At 40.9% G+C, this 10,447-nt stretch overlaps 1 protein-coding gene across 1 annotated transcript in view; it reads left to right on the top strand.

The window, feature by feature from the left end:
* Positions 1-867: 867 nt before the first annotated feature.
* The window catches only part of LOC149221310 (ubiquitin carboxyl-terminal hydrolase 9-like), a 32,295-nt gene continuing 22,715 nt past the window's right edge, over positions 868-10,447 (top strand). The window contains exon 1 of the mRNA XM_089387357.1: positions 868-912. Within this exon, the coding sequence (XP_089243483.1) occupies positions 868-912 (45 nt within the window). The remainder of the gene's footprint in view (positions 913-10,447) is intronic.

Raw genomic sequence — 10,447 nt, 5'->3', positions numbered from 1 at the left:
GAGATGAAATGGCGCCAAAAAATGTGGGATTGATGGGACAAAAAATGATAAGATATTGAAAAAATGAATGAGATGAATGTTGTAAAGCCAAGTTCCAATAAATTGGTCTTGACGTTGTTGGCTTGAATGAAAGATAGAAGGATGAATCTGGCAACAAGATAAACTTGATGCCTTGGTAACAACACCAAAAATGTTGTTCAACTTTGACAGGCTAATGAACGGTGGAAAAAATTAGAAGATTAGAAAGATGTCATGAGGACCAAGGACAGAAAAACTCTATCCCCGGCAACGGCGCCAAAAAATGTTGTCTCACAAAATGTCTAGGCATCGTGACAACGCTCAGAGTAAAGGTCGTCACTTTGATTCCTACTCACTCTGTTTAGACTCTCTACTAGCTAAGGGGAGTAGTCCCTGTAGGTGGATGGATGATGGGAGACCTGTGAAACTACAGGGCCTAGGAGATATATGACAAGGAAATTTGTTAATGATGTAACTTGGTTATTAATTAAGGCAAGTATTAATGATGTGAACAATGTTAAGATATATTAAATTAAACATGATTAGGAAAACCACAAGATAGAAATGATAGACCGATGCCTTTAGACAACAATACTCAATGATAAACCGATGTACTTGTTACCACTCAAACAAGCAGGGGACCTAAAAGGGGTTCCTAAGAGGGCAACTGCTAGGTTAAGGGAAATAATGGAGGTTTAGCCCACTGTCACCACAACTAAGTCTCCCTACTCTATACGGACTTTCACTGATGGGAGGAGTCCTGGTAGTGTAGGGATCACTTGTAAAGTATATGTCAATGGATAGGTGGAAAGTGACCCTAGAAACCCTTTCCTAAGGATGGAGTGAAGAATGGAACTTGCTTGCTCTTTAAGCAAGGGAATTGATCCTCCAAAGGTAAGCAGTGAGAATTGGAAGGTTGAGGGAGAAAGATAGGCTTATAAACGAGGTTTTCAATCCCTATAATCCTTGGGAAACTTGGATTCCCAAATGGTCCTTGACAAATAATCTTTATTGTGAAGTGGGACCACACGGGGCATGGACCCAACCCAGGTTCGGGGATGGAATGCAGCAACCAATGATGTTCCTATCCTAAACAAGGTGAAGGGAAACGGCCAAACAAGAATATTTACTTCAAAAGGTTGAATTGATCTTGTTGAGGTCTAGCCTTGGGAATGCTTAGGCAAAATTCGATCCTAGAGCTAGGGCTTGAGATTCCCAAAGATTCCACAGCTAAAATCGCCTCAAATTTGTAGGAGAGGGAGGGGACCCACCAATGTAATAGCTTGTTGGTGATCGAAGTTTTTCCTTGGGTCAATTTCTAGAAAATTAATGCCCTAGGTGACCCTTGAGGGCTAGACATGGGAAAAAGTGGTAAAAGGTGAAAAAGGTGAAGGAGATGATCACCCTTTTTAAGGATCAGTGCCTAATTCACTTGGGGATATGGAGTCAAGGATGACGATGAGTAAGAACTTGGTTTCTTGATCAAGGAGGCCTAGAAAGTCAGCTTCATCCAATGTTGAGAGAAAGAAAAGAAAAGTGACCTTCAAGCATTTATACTTCAAAGCAAATTATGCAAGCTTATTGAGACAAATAATCTCTAGGACATTTTTCCCCATACATTAAATTAACTAAAACATGCTTAATTCCACATTTCAATCATGCAGCAACTAGCCCTAATTTTAACAGTATGCAGCGACAAGAATAACAATGTTAAAATTTACTTACAACGTTACAGAGTATATCCAACCAAATTTTCGTTTGCAAGACAAAGCTCCAAGACAAGAAAAATAGCCCAAATCCATACATCAAAATTCATCCATCTCTAAAAATATCCTCCAAGGAAAAAAATGTGAAGTTCTCTATGATTAGAGAGATCCCAAGTCAAGTGATGATCCAAATGAATGTATCTAACATCAATATATAGCCTCCTAAGGAGTTTTAATTAGCTTATGGGCCTACATTAGCCCTTAATGATAAAATAATGTGCAAATAAAACCACTATTGGTGACAAGCTCACCAGACTAGCTCACAAGTGGAAAAAAAAGTTTCACAAGGGGCCAAATAATAATATGTACATGTCGTGGGGCCCTCCAAAGGCCTAATAATGTCTTGAAGTGCCATAATGAGGAATAAATTCCTCGGAATATGATGGACAAAGGGGTGGCCCCTTGTTCTCCAAGTAGTAAACTTGTGGTGCTCCCAGTGGGTCCAAGGGCACATAAATGACCCCATGGGTCTCCATATGAATCAAAGATGCTTGTAGATCCTTTACAAGGGTCCAAGTGGTGGAATGAATGCTGCCATGACATCGTACAAGTCCTGGGACACCTGCCAAGAGTGTGGGGCTCCTGTGGGGGCCTGTTGGGCATAATATACCAAGCATATCACCATCATCCCAAAAGTGGATCGCTAGTAGTCTCTGAGCATCGATGAAGATCTGTAGAGTGTTGTATGCTACTGTGGAGGCCAATGGCTCTCTATGCACACCCTATATGTGCCAATGTAGACCTTTGGGGTTAGGATCCTATATAGGGAGACCAAACCCAAATGGAAACCACCTGTAATCCTGCATAAGATCCAATGTGTCCCCTAGGCTTCTAGTACAACCAATCATTAAAATAATCGTGTAAAGAGTTTACAAATCATGGATAACAAAGTGGGCACTTCATAATGGCATGCCTTTCTGTAGTGGCCTTTGGCATGTGCTAGTGTCTCCAAGCTCCAAAGGGGGTTAACCAAGTACCTTATTAGGTCGTTTCAGCCATTAGAAGGGATAGTATGTCTAAGGTACATCCCTCCAATGGGGGTGGCAAGTGATAAATAAGTGGAATGGAGTAGGAAATGAGAGGGGCAATACTGGGCCACATGTTGGGGCATAGGGGTAGCTAGATCAGGGGAAGCCCACATTTGGGTATATAATGTGTAGGAGGGAGCAGTCGTAGCACATGAGGTGATATGGCCTTGATATTCCACCCTTCTTTTTATGTATTTTTCCTTTTATGAATTTTATTTAATTAATTGCTCGGGGCTCAAAGGACAAGAGCATGATGTGTGAGATAAAGTAGTGATTACGCCCTTTTAGGTAGGGCGGTTCATTTCCCTCGAGGGGTTGGGACAATCATGGATTTCTGAATGATAAAGAAGGCTCATCTAAGGCCTATGGAACCAAGGCGATGACCATGGGTTGGGTAGAGCTCATGTATGGCTTTTTCCCACATGCTAATTATTTTTGTCCCAACCATCTTTTGCATTTTGTGGTACAATTTCTTGTTAATGTGGCCAATTATGTTTTTTCTTTTTCTTTTAGCTACTTCAACCTCTAGGGCATCATTCTAGACCTGACTCAAGGTGGGGGCAAGGGGATAGGGAGGCTAGCCATATGTGGACCCAGCTGGGAGAAGTAATGAATGGGGGTATAATGAGTGGAAATGGAGTAATATATGTGGATAAAGGAGCGGGACCATGCACCCAAAGTCGGAGTTTCCCAAGTAGTACCACCCTAGAACCAAATTGTCAATAAAGGAGATCCCACTGGACTAAGATCCAAGAGTAACATCCAAAATAGATCAAGGGGACAAGAGCACAAACGAAACCCACCCTTTCCACCAAATCCCCCCACCAATCTATAACTAGAAGTATCCATGTTAAGTAAACCCAATACTCAATTACCTAATGAAAAGACATACCTTTAGATTTGGGAGGCCCGCCTTCAAACATAAGATCAATACAGGTGGGTGAGGGACCACTTGGATGGCTCAGGTAGCAGAGAAATGGCACAATGAGCTAGCAGGAGGCTGCAAGGTGCTGCTAGCTGAGGTCCATCATGGAGAAAATTTTCTCCTAGGGATATCACCCACGAAGTGGTGGGTAACATCTGGCTCCAAATGGAATGTGATCTCTCAAAGAAGTGGATGAGGCTGCTCGAACGAGAGTTCATGAGAGCTCCAGAGCTCCAACAATCTCTTGGTCATCGTAGACTTGTTTTCTGCACATGCCAAAGATTCAAAGCCACGAGGCAACATGTTTTTTCACGGTGTCTTATGATCACCCCTGCTTAATGTTAGCCCATAAAACGAACAAGAAATAGAATATGCTATTTTTAATCTAAATGCAATCTAATCTATCATGAGAAATATCATATGTGGTTGGTTCTAATGAAAAAATCATCATGCAATGCATCCTACCCTAATATGCATATGAAAAAGTTATTATTAAGTGTAATCATAAAGCCAGTGCAACCAACATATCATCGAGTCAATATAAATATGCATGCCTATATGATTACTAATGCAACAAATCTCAAAGTGAATGCAAAAGCAAACATATGGAGGATGTTGTGGGTGGGAGGTGGGAAGATATGATGCCCACACATGGATGATTATTGAGAAGAGTTAAGAAAATGATGTAATCTAGTCCGTGAGATCTTCTCTTGCAGGCAAAATATAGAGATATCAACAACCGAGCTCATAAAATTTTGATGGATGTCAACTTTTGGCATATCACTTCCACCATTGTCCTTATTATTTATGTCATGGCTTATGGCCTTCATTGGGTTATGATTGGGAAAGGGAAGCTGGCGAGATGGAGAAACAAAAGTAGGTTGCACATGATGATTACACTAGAGAGGGGAGACTATGGAGTGATCAAAATCCTGAGGGTGTGTCCAAGGAGGAAACATATAATTGGTGAAGGGTTTTTCCTTGACACTATACTCAGGCAGGGGGAAGGGTTCATAGTTACTTGACATCATATGACCACGGGTGAGGGAATCACTTAACAAGACTCAAGATGATGATCAATATGAAAAAGGGAGAAAGAAATATTGCATTCAACGGGTTGTGCTTTCCCAAAATCATAATCTAAAGGCTCAAGTGATTTGAACATAAAATCATACTTAGGAGAAGTAGGAGCCTTAGCAATTTCCTTAGTATCAAAGTTCAAGTCTCTCCTAAAAGGAAAATTGATCACTGCCCCTCCTTATGCAAATGAAAATGAATATTCTCCTTCCCAGGGGCATCAATGGGTCCGTCGTCATAAATAGTGCCTGATGGGAATGGAAGACCAATCTCATCCTCACCCTCCTTGTAGGTGTCGTAAATGGGAGCACAATCAAATTGAGGACCAATAATTTCCCATTTCTCCTTTTCAATGTGGAAATAATCTTTAATGTCATCTTTCAAGGGGATAATGGGATCATTTCTCTCAAGGTTTTCAAAAGAGGATCCATCCAGAGTAATATCCTTGAGAAACTTAGGGTTGGTCTCAATTTCACTTTCCATAGATTCATCCTTCCTAGTACGTGTCCTCAAAATAATCATCTTCATCTTGTGGACTCAAGGAGGACTCATCTTCTTGTTCATTACCTAAATTCTTAATGTCTTCATGATGCTCGATGAAAGCTTCCTCTTGGGTGCTTGATGTAGGGTGTACTTGAAAATGTCTAAGAAATCCCTCAATGAACTCTTCAATATATGAGATGCTCCTAGGTTCATGATCATGCAACCATGAATTATGACCACCGAGGGACCCCATGAACAATAACATAAGGACATCTTGGTGGACAACCTTCTCTCTTGAAGTATGTGCATTAAATCTTTCTATGTGGTCAATTGCAGAGAATGGATCCCACATACCATCCTTCCCGTGACATGATTAGGATGTCCAGGGATGCTAGCAATGTCCAAAGCGGGAAATTTATGAAAAATGACAACCTATTTGAGGTATACATGAAACACATGTAGGAGTCGCCAGGGTGAAATTAAAGATGCCTATAAAAATGCTTGCTTCACCCTACAAGCATCGATGTTAAAGTTCAATGAAGAACTAGGGCTTCGTTCTTCCAGTGGAGTCACCAATAATGATATGTCAATATTTTATACAGGGAACAAAACACACATTTCGTGTCCCCAACAATGGCACCAGAAATTTTACCACTCAAATCAGCAGGGGACCTAAAATAGGTTCCTAAGAGGGCAAATGTTAGGTTAAGGGCAACGACAGAGGCTTAGCCCACTGTCATCACAACTAAGTCTCCCTACTCTTTACGGACTTTCACCGATGGGAGGAGTCCTGGTAGTGTAGAGATAAATTATAAATTTCATGTCAATGGATAGGTGGATAGTGACCCTAGAAATCCTTTCCCAAGAATGGAGTTAAGAATGGAACTTGCTTGCTCTTTAAGCCAGTGTTGCAAACATCACATCTCGATAACATCTTGATTTTATCTTGAAATCATGATTTTTTTGCCTAGCCAATGTTTGCCGATTTTTAAAAATATTTTTATGGTATCTTAATTTTGCCGATGTTCACCGATTTTTTACCGATATTTTCCTGATTGTTACGGTTTTTTGGTTTTAAGGACCCTTGTCGATTTTATCCTGATGCCAACGTTTGCAACATTGCTTTAAGCAAGGGACTTGGTGGACTTGGTCCTCTAGGGTAAGGGGTGAGGATTAGAGGGTTGAGGGAGAAGGAATAGGCTTATAGATGAGGTTCTCACTCTCTATAATCCTTGGGAAACATGGATTCCCAAATGGTCCTCGACAAATAATCTTTATTGAGAAGTGGGACCACACGGGGCCAAGTGGACCCAGACCAGGTTCGGGGATGGAATGAAACAACCAATGATGTTCCTATCTTGGACAAGGTGAAGGGAAAGGACCAAACAAGAATATTTCCTTCAAAAGGTTGAATTGATCGTGTTGAGGTCTAGCCTTAGGGATGCCTAGGCAAAATTGGATTCGAGAGATAGGGCTTGGGATTCTTGGAGATTCCACTGTTAGAATTGCCTCAAATTTGGAGAGGGAGGGGACCCACTAGTGCAGTAGCCGATAGGATATCAAAGTTTTTCCTTGGGTCAATTCCAGGAAATTGATGTCATAGGTGACCTTTGAAGGCTAGACCTGGGAAAAAAGTGGTAAAAAGTGAAAAAAATGAAGGAGATGACCACCCTTTTTAAGGATTAGTGCCTAATTCACTTGGGGATATGGAGTCAAGGATGATGATGAGTAAGAACTTAGTTTCTTTATCAAGGAGGCCTAGAAAGTCAACTTCATTTAATGTTGAGAGAAAGAAAAGAAAAGTGACCTTCAAGCATTTATACTTCAAAGGAAATGATGAAAGCTTATCGAGACAAATAATCTCTAGGACATTTCATTCATATAACATTGGCCCATACATAAAATTAGCTAAAACATGCTTAATTCCACATTTCAATTATGCAACAACTAGCCTTAAATTTAGCAGTATGCAACAACAAGAATAACAATGTTAAAATTTACTTACAATGTTATAGAGTAGATCCAACCAGCATTTCGTTTGCAAGACAAAAAAAATAGCCCAAATCCATACATCATAATTCATCCATCTCCAAAAATATCCTCCAAGGAAAAAAAATGTGAAGTTCTCTATGATTAGAGAGATCCCAAGTAGTGATGATCCAAATGAATGTATCTAACATCAATATATAGCCTCCCAAGGAGTTTGAATTAGCCTATGGGCCTACATTAGCCCCTAATGATAAAATAATGTCCAAATAAAATCTCTATTAGTGACAAGCCCACCAAACTTGCGCAAAATTGGAAAAATAAGCCTCACATGGGGCCAAATAATAATATGTACATGTCGCGCATCCCTCCAAAAGCCTAATAATGTCCTGAAGTGCCATGCTGAGGAATAAATTTCTCGGAATATGACGGATAAGGGGGTGGCCCCTTGTCTCCAAGTAGTAGACTTGTGGTGCTCCTAGTGGGTCTGAGGTTACATAAATGACCCTATGGGTCTCCATATGAATCGAAGATGCCTGTAGATCCTCTGCAAGGGTCTGAGTGGTGGAATGAATGCTACCATGACATCGTACAAGTCTTGGGACACCTGCCAAGAGTGGGGCCTCGTGTGGGGGCTTGCTGGGCATAATGTACCAAGCATATCACCATCAGCCCAAAAGTGGATAGCTAGTAGTCTCTGAGTGATGAAGATCCGTGGAGTGTTGTCTATTGCTGTGGAGGCCGATGGCTCTCTATGCACACCCTATATGTGCCAATGTAGACCTCTGGGGGTTAGGATCCCGTATAAGGAGACCAAACCCGAATGGAAACCACCTGTAATCCTGCATTAGATCCAATGTGTCCCCTAGCCTTCTAATACAACCAATCATTAACATAATCGTGTAAAAGAGTTTACCCATGGATAGCAAAGTGGCACTTCATAATGGCATGCCCTTTCGTAGTGGGCTTTGGCATGTGCTAGTGTCTCCAAGCTCCAAAGGGGGTTAACCAAGTACCTTATTAGGTGGTTTCAGGCCTTAAAGGGGATAGTATGTCCAAGGTACATTCCTCTAATGCGAGTGGAAAGTGATAAATAAGTGGAATGGAGTAGGGAATGAGAGGGGCAATCCTAGGCCACATGTTGGGGCATAGGGGTACCTAGATAAAGGGAAGCCCACATCTAGGTATATAATGTGTAGGAGGGAGAAGTCATGGCACATAACGAACCTCGGCCTTGATATTTTGCCCTTCTTTATATGCCTATTTCCTTTTATGAATTGTCTTTAATTAACTGCTCGGGGCTCAAAGGACAAGAGCATGATGTGTGAGATACAACAGTGATTACCCCCTTTTAGGTAGGGCAGTTCATTTCCCTCGAGGGGTTGGGACAATCATGGGTTATTAAATGATAAAGGAGGCTCATCTAAGGCCTATGGAACCAGGGTTAGGACCATGGGTTGGGTAGAGCTCATGTATGGCTTTTGTCCAGACCATCTTTTGCATTTTGTGTTACAATTTCCTGTTAAATGTGGCCAATTATGCTTTTTCTTTTTCTTTTAGCTACTTCAACCTCTGGGGCATCATTCCAGGCCTTACCCAAGTTGGGGGCAAGGGGATAGGGAGGTTGGCCTTATGTGGACCCAAAATGGAAATGTGTAACCAGGTGGAAGAAATGATGAATGGGGGTATAGTGAGTGGAAAGAGAGTAATATATGTAGATAAAGAAGCGAGACCACACAACCAAAGTCGGGGTTTCCCAAGTAGTACCACCCTAGAACCAAATCGTCAATAGAGGAGATCCCACGGGACTAAGATCCAATGGTAACATCCAAAATAGATCAAGGGGAAAAGAGCACAAACTACGCCCACCCTTTCCGCCAAATCCCCCCATCAATCTATACCCAAAAGTATCCATGATAAGTAAACCCAATACTCAATTACCAAATGACAAGACATACCTTTAGATTCGGGAGGCCCACCTTCAAACATACAATCAATACAGGTGGGTGAGGGACCACGTGGCTATCTCAAGTGGCGGAGAAATGGCACAACGAGCTAGTATGAGGCTACAAGAGGCTGCTGGTTGTTGGAGGTCCATCATGGAAAAAATTCTCCTGGGGATATCACCCACGAAGTGGTGGGTAACAGTACTTTCTAAGAAATGATATCTAGCTACGATATAACAATGATGCAAAGAGATGTTAGTATGATGATGATGAGCTATATGATGCAACTAGCAAATGGATATTGGATGATCAAATTAGAAATATATTTAGCCACAGTCAATGAGCCAAACAGTTATCAATATGCTTCTTTGAATGCCTTTGTCAATGAAATGAACCATCATAGATAATAGATCAATTTGCTAAGGAATCAAATCCGAGCTTTAATACTTGTGAACAAGATGAGCACTGGCTCAAAAGATTTTTTAAAGATAATGGATTTTTAAAAGAGATACAACCGTCATGAAACAAGCCTAATAACTTATGCCCAAATAAACAATGCAGTCATTGTTATGATGAACCTTAAATCTGAATGCAACGTTAATGAAAATTATGATGATGCTCTCACTTGGATGATATAATACAACAAGTTAAACTTTGACCGAGATTAGTAATAGTGATTCAATAATGTAATAGAATATATATCAATTAAGGGTGACAACAACCAATAGTGCTTGCCCTTTTATTGTAATGATACTTTGCCCGGATGAGAGATTTGTCACTGTACATAAATGTAAATTAGACCTTTGAAGAATGATATCAAAACTTTAATAGCTTGAGGTCAAGTTTATATACATAATTTACTTCTCAAATCATAAGAAAATCAATGAGTGCCTTTCATATTTCTTCCAGAAATAGTCCTCAAATACTCCATATCATCAACAAATCGGAAGGTAAGACTGCAATTTTTATTACTTCTTTGGTGGAGATGAGGCAACAGAAGACAATGAAGGGTGGCTAGGAGAAGGCTATTGTAGCCGCAGAATGAAAGAGGGCTAACAAGGATAAAGATTGTTGTAGGTGAGGGCAGAGGGTTAGGGAGCAAAAGAAGAGGCTGCATAGGGCTGATAGGCTTGCAGCCTTAAGGAAATAGGGAAACAGATAGGTAGCAAGGTATAGAGAGCATTTAAGCGCAGAGGAATAAGGGTAAGCAAGTCTTTT

This window comes from Pinus tabuliformis, chromosome Q, assembly GCF_031772625.1.
Source record: "Pinus tabuliformis cultivar Carrire ecotype Pingquan chromosome Q, CPIR1, whole genome shotgun sequence".
Taxonomy (NCBI): Eukaryota; Viridiplantae; Streptophyta; class Pinopsida; order Pinales; family Pinaceae; genus Pinus; species Pinus tabuliformis.
Note: the sequence above shows the minus strand (reverse complement) of the source record. Positions and strands in the feature narration are given on the sequence as shown.